This window comes from Mastigoproctus giganteus, chromosome 8, assembly GCF_048544385.1.
Source record: "Mastigoproctus giganteus isolate SK-2022 chromosome 8, ASM4854438v1, whole genome shotgun sequence".
Taxonomy (NCBI): Eukaryota; Metazoa; Arthropoda; class Arachnida; order Uropygi; family Thelyphonidae; genus Mastigoproctus; species Mastigoproctus giganteus.
Window position 1 is genome coordinate 200,364,101 of NC_143582.1, and position 20,867 is coordinate 200,384,967.

General features: G+C 36.5%; 1 protein-coding gene across 1 annotated transcript in view; it reads right to left on the reverse strand.

The window, feature by feature from the left end:
- LOC150082172 (SIN3-HDAC complex-associated factor) overlaps positions 1-20,023 on the reverse strand; it is a 99,679-nt gene extending 79,656 nt beyond the window's left edge. Inside the window, exon 1 of the mRNA XM_090380442.1 lies at positions 19,796-20,023. Within this exon, the coding sequence (XP_090236568.1) occupies positions 19,796-20,023 (228 nt within the window). The remainder of the gene's footprint in view (positions 1-19,795) is intronic.
- Positions 20,024-20,867: the final 844 nt, after the last annotated feature.

The window sequence follows — 20,867 nt, forward strand, 5'->3', positions numbered from 1 at the left end:
AGGGTTAACCAAAGAAATCCAATGTGTACACAGATGCTTCATAAGCTGCTAATGCAAAATGCATTAGCTGAAATTGTTTAAATCTCATTCCTTTTAGCACTTCTCCTTAGACAGTAGTAGACGTCTAATAAATATTCATCCACTTTAACATGCAGCTCTATTTTCAGCACAGAAATTAATAAGATGGCAAGGACAGCATGTTACCCCCAAGTTCTGTCTCCTCCTTTAAGACCTTTGCTATTCTACATTTCAGCCTACCATAACAGGCACATTACCAACACTAAGTATCAAACAGTATTTTGAAGGAATCCCATATGCTTTCAAGTTGTTCAATGTAGTAACCCTGGAGGTTCACATTCCAAAGCTGGTACTGAGAGCAAGATGCTTTTGATTTTATTTTACAAAAGGTCACCACAATGGGACATAGCTTCACTTTGATTACTGCTTCTATAGCAATCAAAAATGGCCATTTTTCAGATCACTACAACTTCTTTCCCTTTCCATTCAATTTCACTAACAATTTAATTTCTGTTTTTTTTTCTAGTTTGCTATTGGAAAACTTTTCTGAACGATTCATCTGCATAATCCATACAACCTGGAGAAATATCATTATGGTGATGAAACAGTCCAAGTTGTTTGAACTCTGAAATGTTACATCTATTTCTGCATTGTCTTTATGCTTATTTGTTTACAAATGTCAGATTACATCATCATGTTTCTCACTGCCTAAAACTGAAATCTCACATCTACACCAGTACACAAGACAAACATTACATTTTTCATTTTACGTTACATACAATTTTTGTGCACATCTTCTGAAAGATATGATTTTACATCATATTTTTCTGGCATCTTACTGCAGTACATTGCTAATTAGCTTCCCCCAACCTCAACAAGCATGCTGAGATAATCACACAGGGTTCAGTGTTATTATCCTGTGTATCTATTTTGCAATTTAGATTAGCACATCTGAAGGCAAATTCATTAATTAAAATAAGCATAAAACTTTTAAAAATTCCAATTTCACTACTTTTTAATTAAAAAAAAAAAGATTCTCCATCATAAATCCAGAGTTGACAGATATGGTATGATGACTGTATTCTGGTCATTGGGTTTAGACAGCTTATTTTTGTAAACCTCAATTATGCCTTCTAAAGTATTCTTGATGATGAATGGATAACCATTCTTTAGTGCTAGCTGTTTTAAATTCCTGTTGGAAGTTGAAACCTTTCCAAATCTTTAGTGCTCTGTGAGTACAGGAGGGAGATGAATGAAAGTTGAGGATAACTCTACAATGATATATAGGAATTTTGCTAGCAGGGAGAAGGAGGTGATTGTCCCTCTGTATAAGGCAATGGTCAGGCCACGCCTTGAGTACTGCTTACAGGTCTGGAGGCCTCATTTTAGGAAGGATGTAGATTTGCTTGAGTGTGTACAGAGAAGGGCAACAAGATGGTGAGGAGAATGAAGGGATCCTCTCACCAAGAGAGGCTTAAGTTCTGCAAATTGTAATGGCTGGAGACTAGGCATCTGTGCAGTAATCTGATTGAGGTGTATAAGGCCTTGAATGGGTTGAGCACGCTGAATTCTGATGGGATCCTTACACTTGTTCAGATTACGAACCTAAGGGGGCATAAATTCAAATTAAGAAAAGACAGATGTAGAATAGATGTGCAGAAATTTGCCTTTAGCCAGCAGGTGGTTAATTGCTGGAACAAACTTCCATCTGTCGTTGTGGAAGTTGATAAGTTAAATAAATGTAAGGAGGAACTGGACAGGCATTTGGAGGGAATGGTGTGATTTTTTTTTTTTTTTTTTGGCTGATGCTGCATAAGCTCATACACTTGCTTTCTTGAATCACATGCCACTACTACTACTACTATCTACAGGCTTTCTGGATGTTCTTCAGATCTTCAGAACATCCAGTATAAGGGTAATCAGCTATTAGATCCTATTTCAATTTTAAAAACATTTTATCTTCTCCATGGTTCCAAATCAGAACAATGTCTACCTACCCTAGAATACGAGACCTATTACCAAGTTGAGAAATTTAGTTTCAAAATGATCCAGAAAGACATTTGGGGGGGGGGGGGTACCCCTATACTGTCAAGTGTTCATAACAGGAGCCTTAAAGAGTAAAGAATGCTTTCCTTACACTGTGTCAATAAAGTCCAGTATGTCTTAGAATGTAAACGAGGGTATCCTTCTTTATGCACCTTGATATTTGCAAACATTATGAGCCTTCTGAGTTGTTGGGGATGTAATAAAATGTGGTGAATCATCTTTTCTTGAAGGAGTTCTTTTAATTTAGCATTAGCTCTTCTCTTCTATCCTGTTTGTCGGGTCTGTGGACATGTGTTTGTATATATTCTGGTCTTTGGGGAGAACCTTAATTTTGTGCATACAGTCTTTTCAGCTGAAGGGCATAGTTGTACTGCTTCTACCCAATTTTATCAACTATTAACTTACCTTTATCTATGTATTACTGTTGCATCTTGAAAATAGTAAACAAAGTGGTTCCATTTAAATAGGTCATTTAGAAATGATGCTACATTATGATTATCCATGGATTAGTTTTTAAATGAATCACTCTTTTACCACATGGATAATGCAAAATTATTAATTAATTGCTTTGACCTAATTCTTAAACTTATTACAAAGTTTAATGTTTCAGGATCCTAGTCAGATCCCATCATAAAACCATACAGGACTAATAAGGGGAACACAGGACAGGCATAAATTAAATTCTAACAATTTTTCTAATTAAATTTACATTCTTAACGTTTGGAAAAATAAGTCTCCAAAATAAATGAAAAAGTTATAGATTACTTATACATAAAAATTAATAAAATTACAATATAAAATTTAGTCACATATAAATGAAAATCTAAATTTATAAATTGTGTAAAACAACATACCTGTTAATAGCTCCTCACCATAGCTTGACTAAGACTTCTGCATTTGAATGAGAGGTGCTGTTAAAGGTTTTATACATTTTTCAATGCATGACACTGAACTGTAATAATCAACTGATTACAAATGGGAGGCGGCCAAGTATTAAAGCCTCAAACTCAAAGACTATAGTTTACCTATGAAAGTTACTGTTACTATTATGGTTGATAAAGCCTCAATCTCAAAACCCATTAACATCTGTTACTGTGGTGGGTGAGGACATTGTTATACTGGTGTGGATCTTCTTTTTAAGCTCTTCTTTGTACTTAAAAGATATTGTAATGTTGTTGGACAAAACTATTCCCTGCTTATGGAGTTAGCTTCAAAAAAAGCTATACAAAATACCTCTGAATTTTATCCTGTTGTATTGTTGGTCTGTGAAAGGACTGCTATTTTATTGAATTCCCATGGTTCACTGCACTAGAAGATAGAAGAAAGCTATGTCAGATCTGACTTGACACAGCTCATGGACATCCTTTTTATGTTTGTCCAATCTGGTATACAGATGCCTATATGATTCTTCAACATAGATCTCTCTGCAACTGCAGAGAGATCTAAGATAAAGAAAATAAACTAGCACATATAAAATAGAGGCAAGGAATGATAAATGTAGAATTACAAATGTACATATCTTACTTTACACTGTACTGATTTTGAACTATTCTCAATGTTAGTTCTGTATAAAAGTTAAAAAAAAACAAAAAAAAAACACATTAAAAAATAAATGTATATTATTTAAGTTCTTGTTATTTTCTAGGATGAACAGCTTTTCAACATGTTTAAAAATATCATCCACAGTAAAACAAATGCAGATTTTTTTTAAACTGACAGTTGCTCTGACTTATATAGGCAAATGTGCACGAAATCTGTTCCAATGGTTCTTATATGCATTTCACTTCCATAAATTACTTAGTAAAGGCTGCAAAAAGATTAAAATCTTTTGTTCTCTGTTTATGTTAGTACTCCTAATAAGTCCATTATACATATATTATATTATGCATCATTTGGCCTAACAGAGAAACAGGTATGCATTAGACATACTTACCTTAAATCTCTCTTCAAAGTAGGAAGTGATTTCATAACCAATTATCTATTAAAGTTGACAAATTCCTTCCTACAACTGTATCGGAATGCAAAAAGGGTCACAGCTTCTTTATCATCTATGGCTTTACAGCGCTAATTTGATACTGTTATGTTTCACTGACCTTTTCTTCTCATGTCTTATACAAATGACTTTCTGGTCTGTAGTATTCACTTACCTAGTTGATCAACAGGAATCTCTTTACTACAGCACAAAGTTTAAGCAAGAAAAAGTATAGATAGTTATGAGCTGAAAACTTCTAGGCTAGTACATCAAGTATTTTTTGAGCAAAAGACTGCATTGCTGATATGGCGAATATCAATTTTTAAAGCAAGCTTAAAGGAAATATACACATTTTTGATATCCACATTACTGCTACAAACTATGTTTTAAAAAATAATAATAAATAAATAAAAAAGAAAATACTTTGGATGGGACCTTTTTTAAAAATATCTTTATTATAAGGTTTTCAAAACTGACAAGGTATTGGTAATTTCATAATTTACATGAAAAAATCCAGTTTTGATATTTGCAAATAAACTTCTGCATCTATAAATACAAGGTAAGACTATAAAGTAATGAGACTAACATAATAACTATATTTTTATTAATAAACAAGTTTATTAATTTTAATTTTATTAGAAGTTTTTCAGATCACAAGATGCATTCATTTTATAAGGCAAATTTTGGGAAAAAAAAAAAAAAAAAAAAAGAGTATTTTATTGCACATATCCAAAAAAAATCACAAGCGCTTACTAAACAAAATACCAGTGTAGAATGAAGCTTTTATTAGAGAATGCTATAGAAATTAGTTATCACTAATATCACACTTGTCATTACTAATATTATAGTCTGAACCTGCTCTATCTTCAAAATATATATCATTTTTCAGTGTGATTAAGAGAATTGCCAATTCACATTTCTTAAAATATTTTATGAGAGTTGATGAAATTCTCTTGTTTCATCAACTCGCCTAAATTTTCATTCATTTGCACACCTATGAAATTGTTGGTTGTTTCATTTGTCATGCTGGTGTAAAATTGTGATCTTGTTCTCTACCCATTTGGTCCACTCCTCATGCAAGAATACTATAAAGAATTTTTTTTTTATTGAGATGTCCAATAGCTGCAGCTGACTTCAAGTTTAATTCCATAGCAATCCTTTGTGATGCTCCCATTATGCATGATCAAACACTAAACTGTTTTCAGAAGGCACCTGGACATTTTAATCATACTTTCTCTAGCCCACGCTAGAGATAAAAATATCAACATATCCTAGTATATCTTCAGACAATAAGGTGCAGGAAAATTTAAAGGAAAAAAAAGTACTTCTTATAATCTGGAAAACACTATTTTAACCAATATTGGTACTACCATCAAAAACATTTCTGGAACTTTCTTTCAAATTGATTTCAGGACACCTATTACTTTATCTTCACAGATGAAAATTATTTTCCCATTCACTGATTTTTTTTTAACTTAAGGAAGACAGGTCAAATTCAGCAAAGAAGGGAGGTGATCAAGATTTGTGATCCTCCCCCATACATTCAATTAAAACTCTTATAGAAAGGATATCAGGAACTGTTGTTATTGTTACTGTGAAGAATTTCCTGCATCACTGTTGCCCTAAACCTCCTCAGATGGAATGCCCAACATATTGGATCCTTGAGGTTGTCACAGACATTCTCTCAGATATGCCAAACAAGCTGTACTTGCTACCTGGGGGTCTAAAACGCTCATGGAACTAATATTCGGGTGACACTCAAGTCAAGTGGAGCCAATTTCGGTGAAGTCCGGACGGTCTGTGACAGCCAAATCCTCTGCTTGCACCTTCATGATGGTGGGACTGTTAGTAATTCTGGGTATAACCTCCATGCACAAGTACATGGTGGGTGACCACCCAGGTGTGAACCAATGTAAGCAGGGGTCGAGGTGTGGCGCCCACACCACATGGAGGAACGCTGCCCCTCTATGTTACCAGACAGTACTAGGTGGTATATGACTCTCATCAACCGGTGAAATACCACCACTTTGCTTATTGGAGGCTTGAAGTGGTGGAACCCATGTTTAGTCTCTAGAGCTAAGTTCCGGTCAACCCTTCCCTATCTCTTCCATCATGCAGTATGATTGATGACTTTTGAGGTTATGATGAACGTCGTGGCGAGATCCAATATTCCTTACATTTCGAGGGTACGGCTCTAAAATGGTGTTCGCAGGCCGCCCGCTAGTTAGTACACCGGACCGAACCTATTGGTAACTTTCTAGGAGGCTTCCAGATCAGCTAGTGTATAATCTTGCTATCTCTACTCTGCCAGATAGTGACTGGAGGGAGTCCGAGTAGTGTGTATGCAGGGAGCATTGTCGAGGCTACGTTATGTCAAGGATCTGGGTATATTCTTACCATGTGTACGCCATATCCAAAAATTTCATTACTTCATACAGCATGACCCACTCACTTTTTCTTCCTATTGAATTCACCATGAATTGTCAAACTAATAAAGCTTATCTGCGAAAGGATCTAAACCTCCCAAGGACTTCCTAATTCATTTCACAAATATACGTGGTCTCAATTCTAATCTCAACGATGTCCATTTCCACTTGCAGTCTGCCAAACCCCATGTACTTTTTCTGACAGAATCTCAGTTATCGGTTGATTCATCTACTGCTCATCTCAGATGCCCAAATTATTCGCTGTATGATTCCTTTCGCCTCAAAGGTGGTACTTGTGCATATGTCCGTTCTGATATTCCCTGTCAGAGACTTGGCAATTTGGAATCTCCTCTCTTTGATCTTCTCTGGCTTAAAATCTCTCTACCTCATTGTGTCAAATTCATCTGTCGTCTCTACCGTTCTCCCAACTCCACTAATCACTTGGAGCTCTTTGCCTTCCTCTCTTTGCAACTTGACTTTCTTCAGTCCAACTTTCCTAACAGTGAAGTAATTTTCCTTGGTGATTTTAATGTTCACAACTCCAGCTAGCTTCCGTTTTCTAGTCACACGGACCCAGCAGGTCGAGATGCTGAGGCTTTTGCAATTACTAATGACCTAGCACAGATTGTTCATTTACCTACAAGAATACCGGACAATCCTAATCATACAGCCAATACGCTTGATCTTTTTCTCACAAACAACCCTTCTAAGTACACGGTCGAAGTGAGAGGTCCTTTAGGCACTTCAGATCACAACTTGGTGATTGTCTCTTCTCCAATGGAACCTTTATCTCATGGCTATTCCCAACCACGTGTTGTTTGGCATTACAAGAATGCAAAATGGTATGACCTGCGAGACTTCTTTTCTTCTTTTCCTTGGTCGGATTACTGTTTCAAAACTTCTGATGTCAATGTTTGCTCAGATCGTGTCAGTGAAATTATTCTTGCAGGAATGGAACTCCTTATCCCACACTCCACTTTAAAATCTCGTCCTTTATCTAAACCTTGGTTTTCCAATGAATGTGCTAAGGCTATCCAAGAGAAGAATGTTGCATATCGTAATTGGCTTGTTTCTAATTCTTCAGTTTCATTTTCTGCCTACACCAAAGCCCGCAACAATTGTAAAGCAGTTATTAATCAGTCCAAACTAGAGTTTGAACAGGCTAAGAGTAGAAAACTTGCTTCTTGCCCTAATGGTAGCCGAGCATTCTGGTCTCTTGCCAAAGCTATTGGCCGCAACTTTTGCCCCCATCTTTGCTCCCACCTCTGTCCAAACCAGATGGTTCTGTTGCCACTTCAGCCAAGGATAAAGCTGACCTGCTAGCATCCCATTTTTCTTCCAGGCTCATGTATTAATGATCTTGGTAAAACACCTCCCACCATTCCCAGCACGCTCCATTCAATGCCTCCTGTGGTCTTCCGTCAAAAGGATATCAGAAGGATTTTGATGAATCTTGATGCTAAGAAAGTTCCAGGTCCTGATGGTATTTCTCCACTTGTTCTCAAAACCTGTGCTCCTGAACTTACTCCTGTTCTTTGCCACCTTTTTTCACTTTCTTATTCCAAAGATGTTTTTCCTTCTTCTTGGAAATTTGCTCATATCCAGCCAGTTTCTAAAAAGGGTGACAAATCCCTCCCATCCAATTATTGTCCCATTGCAATTACTTCTACTCTTTCTAAAGTAATGGAGAAATCAATTAACCGCCAACTCTTAAACTACCTAGAAACCTTCCGTCTGATCAATGATTGCCAGTCTGGATTCCGTCAGTGTCGATCCACTGGAGATATTTTGGCTTATGTTACCCATTTATGGACTAATTCAATGGAAAGGTTCGGTGAACAACAAGTAGTTGCTCTTGACATCTCAAAGGCTTTTGATCGTGTTTGGCATAAAGGTCTTCTAAAAAAAGCTTCCATCTTATGGTTTGCCAACTGTTTTTAGTAATTGGTTATCCAGTTTTCTCTCTGATCGCTCACTGAGGGTGATGGTAGATGGCTCTCTGTCTTCTAACTTCTCCACTAATGCCGGTGTCCCCCAAGGTTCAGTTCTTTCCCCCACTCTTTTCCTCTTGTATATCAATGACCTTCTTCCATTGACTGGAAATCCTATCCATAGTTTTGCCGATGATAGCACATTGCATTCAACTTTCCATTTTGAGAAACCTTGTCCTGCTCGATCAGCTTCAACTTCTCGAAAATCTGCTACCAATTCCTTAAATGCCAATCTTCAGGTAATTCTCCAGTGGGGCAAAGACAACTTAGTTGATTTCAACCCTTCTAAAACTCAGTCTTGTCTTATATCTTGCAAAAAGGATTCTTCTACTCCTATGCTTATCTTTAGTGACACTCCGATTTCTAGGCAAAATGATATATCTCTTTTGGGGATTACCCTGACTTCTAATCTCTCTTGGCACAAGCACATTACAAATATTGCTTCCTCTGCATCTAAAAAACTTGGTTTTCTCTTTCGCTCTCCGCGTTACTTTTCTTCCACACAGCTGCTCACTCTGTATAAATCGCAAATCCGCCCTGCCATGGAATATTGTTCCCACATCTGGGGTGGTGCCCCCAAAACCTCTCTCAGGCTTCTTGATTCCATTCAGAAGAGGGCAGTGAGGTTAATTAATGATTCATCTCTAACAGAGTCTCTCCACTCGCTTTCTCATAGACGCACTGTTTCTGCTGCATGCCTCTTCTACAGATACTGCCATGGGCACTGTTCTTCTGAATTGGCTTCTATAATTCCTGCTCACTCTTTCAAAACAGTCCGAACATGTGCCGCCACCAGCCAACATGCATTTACTGTCCAACTTCAAACCCACAGAACCAACTTTTCATCTTCCTCATTTATTCATTCAACTGCCGTTTTCTGGAACAACCTTCCTTCATACGTATTTCCTGAAAATTACAATCTACAGAAGTTCAAGTCCAGTGTCAACAAATATCTTCTTTAATCTTCTCAACCTCCAACCCAAGCACGGTAACAAGTACTATAGGTTCTAATACCTCTCGTGTTTGGGGTTCACATAAAAAAAAAAAAAAAAAAATATATATATATATTCTAAGACAAGATGGCAGCATGCGCACGTGTGTGCACATGCTGCCATCTTCTAGTAATAATAAGAACCACATAGTGAATTTCAAGTCACCATCAAAGGGGTTAATGCCATTTCTCTAGCTACTTTAAGTGGGCCATCTAAATCATCTCCCTCCATTCCTTCCTGCCAAGAGCCATTTCCACTGCAACACTAATGCTTTCATATATTCTCACTATATCCTGCACTATCCCTTCCAAATATTTTCTGTCTCTCCACATCTTTTTCAATAACCTTCTTTGCCACCATCCTCCTACCTGCCATGCCATAATCTTTCCTTTGTGTAAAACAATCTCTTAACCATTAAGAATTTAATTAATAAGCCTAAATAACTAATTAACTGCACTATTAATTCAGAATTTAACACCAGGAAGCAGTTAAATTCTGAATAAACAATACTGTTGATATCAAATAAGCAAATCAATGCTGTTTACTCCTTTTTATTGACATCCATGCTTTGATTATTTTCCAAAAAGACTTATCCTCATGAACTCCGCTTGAAACAGCAAAACAAATTTCACTACTTTATTTTTATTCTGACTCAAACTTTGAGAAAAACAACTTGGCACAATCTTTCCATATTTTCAAATATCAATCAACAGAAGTTCTACTGCTTCTTTAACTACTTTAACTCTTCAGCAATTAAGTTAAACTAAGCTATCTAAATGAATCAAATCACTACCTTTAAATTCTCTTCTGCCTTATAAGTGTTGAAGGGAATCTATCTTGTTCATTCTCACCAACCTTTCCTTCAATCTTCCTTTCCTTCTTTTAAATCAGTCAAATTCTTTTTTTTTATATAACTTCATCCTTATAAAACCTGGCCAAAAAATTTGATAGTAATTCTATATTTTAAAGAAGTGTTGTTTCCCCCACCCCGATTCTACATTTTAAAGAAGTGTTGCTCACTTCAATGAAGTAATGTCACGCAGATCTGCAGAATGTTCACTAAGCTTTAGTGAACAATTTGTCCTGCTGAGCATGTTTGTTTCATGTCAGTTTATTGCCTAAAAGGTTAACACACGCATATCCTCTATCTTTCCTGTTATTTCTATTTAAAGTGTAATTTTGAAATTTCCTCTTTGTAAAATTTTGTTTGCTTCTAATAATCTTAAAATTCCTTTTTTGCTAATTTTTTTGGTATAAATATGGACTGCTGATATTTTGTTTTTTTTTCTTTCTCTACATGATTTTTGTGCACTTCAATTCTACTTTCAAACTGACATGCTTGTCTCCCCAATATACATTTTCCTAAAATCACACGATTTTGTCTGGTGAAGGTATGTTAAAACAACTTCCACCTCACTAATGATTTAAATACCTCCAATTCATGATTTTTACAAATCAATTTTATTTTTCCCATTAACAACAGCACCACTTGAATGTGTTCAGGTTTTCTTGGCCACAAAAGTGATTGTGCAATCATTTTTGTGATAACCTTTCTACAGAAATATTGCATGAAATATTCCTCCCCCAAAAGTTCATTATAAACTTGTTTTCACCGAAGGCAAGGGGCATAAATTCAAATTGAGGAAGGACGGATGTCGGATAGATGTGCGGAAATTTGCCTTTGGCCAGCGGGTGGTTGGTTGGTGGAACCGACTTCCATCACTTGTTGTTGAAGTTGATAGCCTAAACAAATTTAAAGCTCAACTGGACAGGTATTTCGAACGAACGGAGGGGTGAAATGGGAGAGGGTTTTTTTTTTTTTTTTTTTTTTTGGCTGATGCTGAATAAGCTTGCTTTCTTGCATCATATGCCTCTACTAATGCTAAATGCTAATGCTAAGGCTAATGCAGAGAAAACATTTTGATAATTCTCCCCTTCCATTTTTTTTAATGTTACTAGAATGGTTTTAGTACTAATTAAGAATAGAACAATCTCAAAAATGAGTATTATAAGAACGGAGGTTATTTTGTTCTTAATTAGTTATAAATATTTGGTACTTAAGGTAGCTCTAGTTAAATCAATAAATCTTCTTGAATGTTTTTTGTAGTGCTTCTGCTTTCATGATTTTGACACCTAAGAAAGTGAGTTGTACTCATTCTTTTTTTCTTTAATAGTTTCATGTCTGTTAGTCATGTAGTCTAATTCAATTTCTTCCCATTCATATCACTGACATAATAGATGAGGCAGGCAGCTATACAGCTTCCTCTTCAAACACATCTCTTATCATGAGGAGAGAAGGCAATTTCCCCATTCTAATGCCAAATTTTTGAAAATATATCTTTTCTTAAAATATGAAGTAGCACAGCATGTCTCAAGTGTAAATTTTAATAAATCAATAAGTGCTCTGTTTAATAGCCATTTGTTAGTTTGTGATCATTATACCATCCTCCTATTGTTTTTTTTTTGTTTTTTTTTTACCCACTTTTACTGGAAGATAGGAAGTAACCTGAATGTTCATAAACATGTTGTCTGTGTTGAAAGTGGACAAGGTTGTATTATTATTATTATTTTAAATAATGCTGAATTTTATGGTATTGCTCAAGTAATTACATTTGGGGGTTAGCTAAACTACCACTTCTCAATTTTGATTCAACAAAATTGAGCCTGACTGTATTTGCTATTCTAACTAAAATGATAGTGAAATTCATATATAATACTTATTTATCTGATTGTCTAAAGTAGTACTGTATATGTAATGATATTTTTATTCTGTTAATTTAGAGATAACTTATAGTTAAACTGGTGAATTTTTTTTCTGTTTCTTTAACAAACATTCACATATGCTGCAGAAAACCAAGAGCATAAGCAGCATTAGATATTAGTAAACAGAACCAATGAACAGTAGGATAGAGGGGTATGAATCAAAAATAAAAAAATAATGAGTTATTATGGAACAGCTGAGTTCATAGTATAAAAGTTAACACAGTTATTTTATATGCAGTTTACTGTGAGGTTAATCTAAGAGTTAAAAGGTATTTTATATTGTTATTAAATGGTTTAGTAATTTTTTAAATGCATTAGTTTTTAACACTGCTTAGTAAATAAAGATAAAGCAAATTAGTTACTTTGTTAAGCTGAAGAATAAAAAAATTGTGAAGACACAAAATAGAATGTATAGCACAATGTTCATGTCTTCAGAAAATGTTAAATAGTTAAAATACACTAACATTAAAGAAAAGATTTATGCTTGCTCCAAAGCATGGGTGACCAAAAGGTATGCTAACTAGTTTAATTTTCAAAGCTGACAAACTGAAATAAAGTTATCACACCTTAGAAACAATGTACATAATTCTTGAATGTGGTGAGAGAAGCATTATAATTTTAACAGTTATGTACACTGTGTGGCTATGTACAAGGTATGTACAAGATATTAAATAATGAGACTGTGAGCAGCCACTACACACCAAGCACCACTTGTGAAACAAAGGCACAGAAGTTGCCCCTGAACCTTTCCCTAGTTGTCTGCCAAGTCATGTTCCAACATGCTAATTTGCTTTGCATTGAGACAGATTTTCATTACCTTATGTTTTGTAGGTTGCCAGAAAAATGACAGACAAACAACCCAAACAATGAATCAGCCTCATTTTTTAAACGAAACTAAAGGAAAAAAAAAAAGAAAAAAAAAAAAGAGCAACTGAAAGTTGTGAGTTGTGTCATGTTTAAGGGGAAGAATACTATGTCAAGAGCTTGCCATGTTTGAATGGCACAAAACATTTTTAGAAGAGAATGTAGAACAACCAAGCCATCTGTATCCATGAAAACTGATGAAACCAGGTAAGGATACTGATTAGTAGTAGTAGAGGCATGTGATGCAAGAAAGCAAGCTTATGTAAAAGCAGTCAAAGAAAAAAAAAAAAAAAACACCATTTCACACATCCATTCACCTCCTTGAATTTATTTAAGCTATCAAACATCCACGACAGTTGGAAGTTTCTTCAAGCAATCAACTACCTGCTGGCTAAAGACAAATTTCCACATATCTATTCTATAACTGTCTTTCCTCGATTTGAATTTATGCTCCTTCAGGTTCATATGCCCAGACGCGATAGGAGGGAGTATATTATGAGAGCCTTGTTGATCGATTCGGCCCTGGTAAGATTGTGCAAGGCTCAAGGGATAGAATTTTTTTCAGTCTGGACTGTACTTGTTAACAGGAGAGACTGCTTCTACAGGGATGGGATACACTTAAATTGAAAGGGTGAAAGAATATTTGTTGTTTCTATCGAGGCAGTGTTAGGTGGGTCAGAAAACTGCTAGCTTGGGGGAATACAAGGACTAATAGATTAACAGTAGCCACTGGCAGAGGTGAAAGAGATTCTTGCACTGCTTCTATTGGAATGAGCAGCAGCCTGGAAAACAAGATGCAGGATATTTCAGAGACTGCTGGGAATCATTGCGGTACAAGTAAACACATGGGTTGTGTTAGGGTAGCTAAGAATAGAAACAGGTGCATGTATACTTGCGTGTACACCAATGCTAGAAGTTTAGTAAATAAATTTGATGAATTTGAGGTATTGCTCAAAATATCAAAGGCAGATATTGTTGGGATATCAGAGACGTGGTGTCACACAGATATAAGGAATGCAGAACTGGAATTTGGGGAGTACAACGTCTACAGAAAGGATAGACAGGACAGGAAGGGAGGAGGGGTTATGCTATTAGTTAAGAAACACATAAAATCCAAGGAAGTGAAGCCAGTCGACATTGCTGGACAGCACAGTGTCGAGTCAGTTTGGTGTGACATAAGCATTGGGAGATCAAAATTGAGAGTAGGAGTGTGCTATAGGCCTAATTACTCTGATGAGTATAATAAGAAACTGTACAGGGAAATAGAGTGGGCCAGTAAATCAGAGAGTCTTATAATGGGGGATTTTAATTTCACAGATATTGACTGGAATTTGGGGGCTGGTCACTCACACTAGCAAGGCTTTTGTGGATTTATTGGATGATTGTTTTCTACATCAGCATGTTCGGAAGGCAACTAGAGGGAGTAATACTCTTGATTTGATTATCAGTAGTGATTCTTCATGCATTAAGAATCTGCAGAGAAATGAACCACCAGGTGGTAGCGATCAGTGTAATGAAGTGGGATTTACTCAAAGAGGTAACTACCATTAGGGGTAAAGGGAAGGGTTATTGCTTTCATAAAGGAGACTACGATGGACTGAGACAGTATTTAAATTCTATACAGTGGGACCAACTGATGATGTTACCAACAGCAAATTCAAAATGGGAAGCATTCAAAGAACTTATCTTGGAAGCTACTAGGCTTTATATACCAACTAAGAAATATTGTTCAAGGTTTAGGCCTAAATGGATGTCAGATAAACTAATGGGACATATGGCAGAGAAGAAAAATGCATGGGATACATACAAATTAACACGTGACACAGAAGCCTATGATAGATACAAGTTGATCTGTAACCAAGTTACAAAGGAGGTTAGGCAGGTGAAGGCAGATTACGAGAAATCTTTAGCAAGGAATGCAAAGAAAAACAGCAAAGAGTTCTTTACTTATGTAAACTCTAGAAGGAAGAGGATGAATCAGATTGGTCCACTTGATATCGATGGGTCAACTGTTGTTGATCCTGCTCATGTAGCTAACAAACTAAATGAATATTTTGCATCGACATTCACACATGAGGAGTTATTCAGTGAGGGGAATGGCAGAGGTGTATTCAACTCTGGCAGTAAGCTAGAGAATCTTGTAATAACTGAGAGTAAAGTGGAGGAGAAATTGTTGAAGATAAAGACAAGAAAGGCACCTGGGGTGGATGGGATCTATCCAGTTATATTAAAGGAGGCAGCAAAGGAAGTAAGCAAACCCTTAGCCATAATTATGAGATCTTCCTTGGACTTGGGAGGTACCAACAGGCAGGAGATGTGCAAATGTGACCCCAATTCACAAAGGAGGATCAAAGGGCGACAAGTAATTATATACCTGTTAGTTTAACTTCTGTTCCTGGAAAATTAATGGAGGCACTGGTTAAAGAAGCACTGCAGGATCAACTAGACAAGACTTCAGTTATAGCTCGGACACAGCATGGTTTTGTTAAGGGGAAGTCTTACCTGACCAATTTAATTGGATACTATGATGCAGTCACAAAAGAACTGGATGCAGGGAATAACTTTGATATTATATACTTGGATCTTAGAAAGGTTTTTGATACTGTTGCACATGGAAGACTGCTGCACAAATTGTAGCAGTGTGGCATTGGAGGAAAATTGCTGCTATGGATAAAGGGGTGGTTGAGGGGGAGGAGTGGTAATCAATAGACACTGCTCATCATGGACTAATGTTATCAGTGGAGTCCCTCAGGGTTCAGTGTTGGGTCCATTATTGTTTTCTGTATTTATAAATGATATCGATGATGGTATATCGAGCTTAATGTCCAAGTTTGCAGACGATGCGAAGGTTGGCAGGGTTGTCAAGGACACTACTGACACTATGCTGCTGCAACACGATCTGGAAGGGTTGAGCAGATGGGCTGAGGGGTGGCAAATGAAGTTTAACATTGAAAAATGTAAAGTGCTACATATGGGAAACAGCAACCCCAGAGCAATGTATCAACTCTGTGGTACTACGCTGACAGTGGTAGAGAATGAAAGGGACCTGGGGGGGGGTGGTTGTGCAGGAAGATATGAAGTTGTCTGAGCAGTGCAGACGGGCTGCAAGAGTAGCTCATTGTGTATTGTCAATGATATATAGGAATTTTTCTAGCAGGGATAAGGAGGTGATTATTCCCTTGTATAAGGCAATGGTCAGGCCACACCTAGAGTACTGTATACAGGTCTGGAAGCCTCATTTCAAGAAGGATGTAGAGCTGCTGGAACGAGTACAGAGAAGGGCAACAAGATTAGTGAATGGAACAAAGGGGTGCTCTTACGAAGAAAGGCTTAAGTTTTGCAAATTACAGTGTCTGGAGACTAGGCACCAGCGAGGTGATCTGATAGAGGTGTATAAAGCCTTGAATGGTTTGAGCATGCTCAATGCTGATGGGATTCTTCCTCTTGCTCAGAATCATCACCTGAGAGGGCATAAATTCAAATTGAGGAAAGACAGATGTAGGATAGACGTGCGGAAATTTGCCTTTAGCCAGCGGGTGGTTGGTTGGTGGAACAGACTTCCATCCTTTGTTGTGGAAGTTGATAGCCTAAATAAGTTTAAGGCTCAGCTGGACATGTATTTCGAACAAACAGAGGGGTGAAGTGGAAGTTTTTTTTTTTTTTTTTTTTTTTTTTTGGCTGATGCTGCATAAGTTTGCTTTCTTGCATCAAATGCATCTACTAATGCTAATTTTCTGAGCAATAGGATGAATTCAGTCAGAATTGAGTCTGCTCAACCCATTCAAGGCCTTATACACCTCAATTAAATCACCTTGCAGGTGCTCTGTACTTGCTCAAGCTACTCTACATCCTTCCTAAAATGAGGCCTCCAGACCTGTATGAAGTACTCAAGGCATGGTCTGACCATTACCTTATACAAAGGGATAATCACCTCCTTTTCCCTAATAGTAAAATTCCTATATATCATTGACAATACCCCATGACCTGCTCTGGCTGCCTGTCTGCACTGCTCAGAAAATATATCTGATTGCACAATTACTCCCAAGTCTTTTTCAAATGTACCACACAGTTGGTATATTTCTCTGGGGTTATTTCTAACCATATGCATTACTTTGCAATTGTCAATGTTGCCACTTCTCAGCCCATCTGCCCAACTTTTCTAGATCCTGTTGCAGTAGCACACTGCCATTACTGTCATTAACAACTCTGCCAACCTTTGTATCAGCTGCAAACTTAAACATTAAGCCTGATATACTTTCATCAATATCACTGATAATTATACAAAACAACAGTGGGCCCAACACAGAACCCCGGGGGGACTCCATTAATAACATCAGTCTGTGAAGAGCGGTGTCCACTGATTACCACTCTGTCGTCTCCCACTCAACCATCCCTTAATGCCATACTGCTTCCATTTGTACAGCAGTCTTCCATGTGCCACAGTATCAAAAGCTTTTCTGAAATCCAAGTCTATGATTTCAAAATTATTTTTTGCATCCAGTTGCTTTGTGACCACATCGTAGTATCCGATCAAATTGGTCAGACAAGACTTTCCATTAATAAACTCATGCTGTGTCTGAATTATTACTAGTCTTTGTCTAGATGATCCTGCAATGCATCTATAACCAATGACTCCATTATTGATCATCATTTAAGCATTAAAATGGTTGCATCAGAACTTAAAATATGGACACATACAAATTTTAACTGAAAATTTAGCCATGAGAAAAGTGTGCCAAGACCGTGACAAAAATTTTGAATGAATATCAAAGAATGAGAAGATCCAGCCTTTGAGTACTGTAATTACGTGCAATGAAAATTGTCTATTCCAGTACAACCCAGAAACTAAAAGACAGTCAATGCAATGGAAGACAAAATAATACCCCTTACTAAAAGGAAAAAAAAAAAAAAAAAAAATCAAGAAACAAAAAAAAACCATGCCTCTTGTTTTCTTCAATATTAAAGGAATTATTATAGCCGAATAGGCCCACCAAAACAGATTTTCAATCAAACATACTACATTGAAGTTCTGACAAGACTACATGAAAAAAAATTAAGGAAGTGACCTGAATTGTGGAAGAATGGCTGGATGCTCCATCAACACAATGCTTCAACACACAATGTTCTCTCTGTTTGCCAGTTTCTGGCCAAAGAATAAATATCAGTGAGTGTGAACATGCACCCTACTCACCAGACCTATATCCTTATGACTTTTTTTTTTTATCTTCCCTAAACTGAAAAGTGTACTTAAGGGAATCCATTTTCATTCCATTGAAGACATTCAGAAAAAATGACCAAAGCGTTAAAAGGGATTCATAAGATTTATTCCAAGCACAGAAACATTTCTGGAAGTCATATGTGGAACAGTGTGCCAAGTCCAAGGCAATTATTTTAAAGAGGACAACTTGTAAGGTATGAAATATTTCATTATATTTATTTTATTGCAACAATTTTATTATTTAATAGTCACATCTTGTACATTAGAATTTTGCCATTGCTTGGAAAAGCTGATTATTTTTCACGTAATGCAGGTTTGAGCAGGAATATAATTATTAAGCACAAACCATTTTACAATACTCATTACAATAAAATTTTAATCAAGCTTCATAATCAAGTGAATAATTTAGAGGCACCTTGTATTATTTAACAAGGTAGGAACCCATTTGAAAGAAGAAAATTAGTTTTTGTACCAGTACCACATTCTCTCAATTATTATCACTTTAAATTGCCTTTTATGTTATAAGAAACAATTCAAATACAGCAATGATGGGATATATGGTTAACAACCCATGGTTGCTCTCTGACTACTGCATAAACCAGAGGTTCTCAACTGGTGTGTTGCAAAGGGCTGGGAGATGTGCAACTACATTTTGTAATATAGGCAATACTTTAAATACTGCAGGAAGCAGAGACAATTTTTCTTTTTACAATCACTGGATTTTGAAGACTAAATGCCATAACTTAATTTATAAATAATTTATTGATATTAAATTAACTTTTTTTTATATACTTTAGGCTTAGAAACTGATGCTCGAGAAAATTTTCTGACGTGAGAGAGTTTGCTATAGTTGTTAAAATGGCAATGTTGCTTTGCACTAAATCAAAGCACGGCAATCTTAATAAAGCAGTTGATGATCTGTTCACTTCACCGTCATCAGAGAAATCCTGTCAGTGAGCGATGGAAAGTGAGTATGGAAATATTGTTCCATTATACCATTTAGACTGGAATCAGAGAGTGTGGCAAGGTGCAGTTGGTGAGGTGTGCGTAAGCTGCTTTAACCTTCAATTGTAAAACTCCAGTTGTGATTTTTGAAAGTGCAATAATTTGACAAATTACGTAATTTTTATTGTTTGAGAACTTTCTGACCTAAATGCCCCGATAACCACTTTAAGCAGCCAAAAACATTATCACAAGAAACCATTTGCATCATATTACTATAAGTACATGAATAAATGGAATTTTCCTTCTAACAAGGTGAAGTATCATAAAATCTTCAATCTGATATCCTAGTTTACAGTTCTTTGGGCAAAGAGACTTATATTAAGTTAATTTAAAACAACTGTTGAATCACACTCAAGAGGTGGAATCATTCAAAACATTGAAATGGATCTCCTAGCTGCAGTATAAAGAGTTTAGATACATAAGATAAGCTTACTTCAAGAAACATTTCAATGTGACAATGTCTTCAAATTTTTATAATCTGAAATTAGAGAATCACTTACATGATGCCAGTCCCTATTTGTTCCAGGAGGAAGTTTTTTCCATCTTTTCACCAATAATACACAGGCATTGCAAATTTCACCAGAACGTTTCTCTGTAATACGGAAGCACCTTTCAAATTCTGGTTCATATTTCTTACTATCAGTAAATCTTGAGCTGGATGATTTAGCTTTACATATACAGCACCCATTTACTGAACGATATATTTTGGGTTTGTGGAAGCTGAACATGACAACCGCTCACAAAACCTGAAATATAATTAAACATACAATTAAAACATTCTAAAGCAGAAATATACACTGGTGTTCAAAGAAAGTGCATCACTCTTTTAAAATTATAATTGTCATCCAAATAATGTAAGTATATGGCAATATTTCTTACAGATTGCATCAGATAAGATTGACACGCGTAGGTAATGGTGTAATATTGAATCAGCTGTTACTTTCAGCTATATAAGCACACTCTGAAGAGTTGCAGTCATTCTTTGACTGTGTCAGGATGGCGAGTTACGTGCAGTTGACGCCACGAAAAAAAGAGTGCCATTGTTGCTTTACGTGAGGCAGGATGTTCTTCCCGTCATATTTCTTATAGAGTGTCTTGTAATCAGTCGACAGCGAGTAGATTTCTTTCCAAACTCAAGAACACTGGTTCTGCTGATAGGAAAAAAGGACGCAGATGAGTCTCTATGTCAAAACAGGATCGCGTTTTGAAGTGCTTATGCCTTAAAAACCGTAAAGCTTCTTCGTCTGAGCTGAAAAGAGAATGGGAAGAACATACCATACAGGAGTGGTAGAGAGTGCAGTAACAGTCAGAAGATGTCTCTTCAAAAATGGACTTATGTTATTTTGGTTTTTAGGAGCATTAGCAACTAAGACCATATTTCTCCAGGATATGCGGTGGTCATTCCCTGACCTTTCTGCATCCTCTGTATTTCGTGGTGATGGGCTTGAACCCCGGTCTAATCAAGAAGCGTGTGCTACACACTGCTGCTCCTTCCCACCTGGCTACGGAGGCGCCGAATGGACTTGTAGCCCATCGTCCTAAGAAACCCCTCCTCACACAAAAAATGAAAAA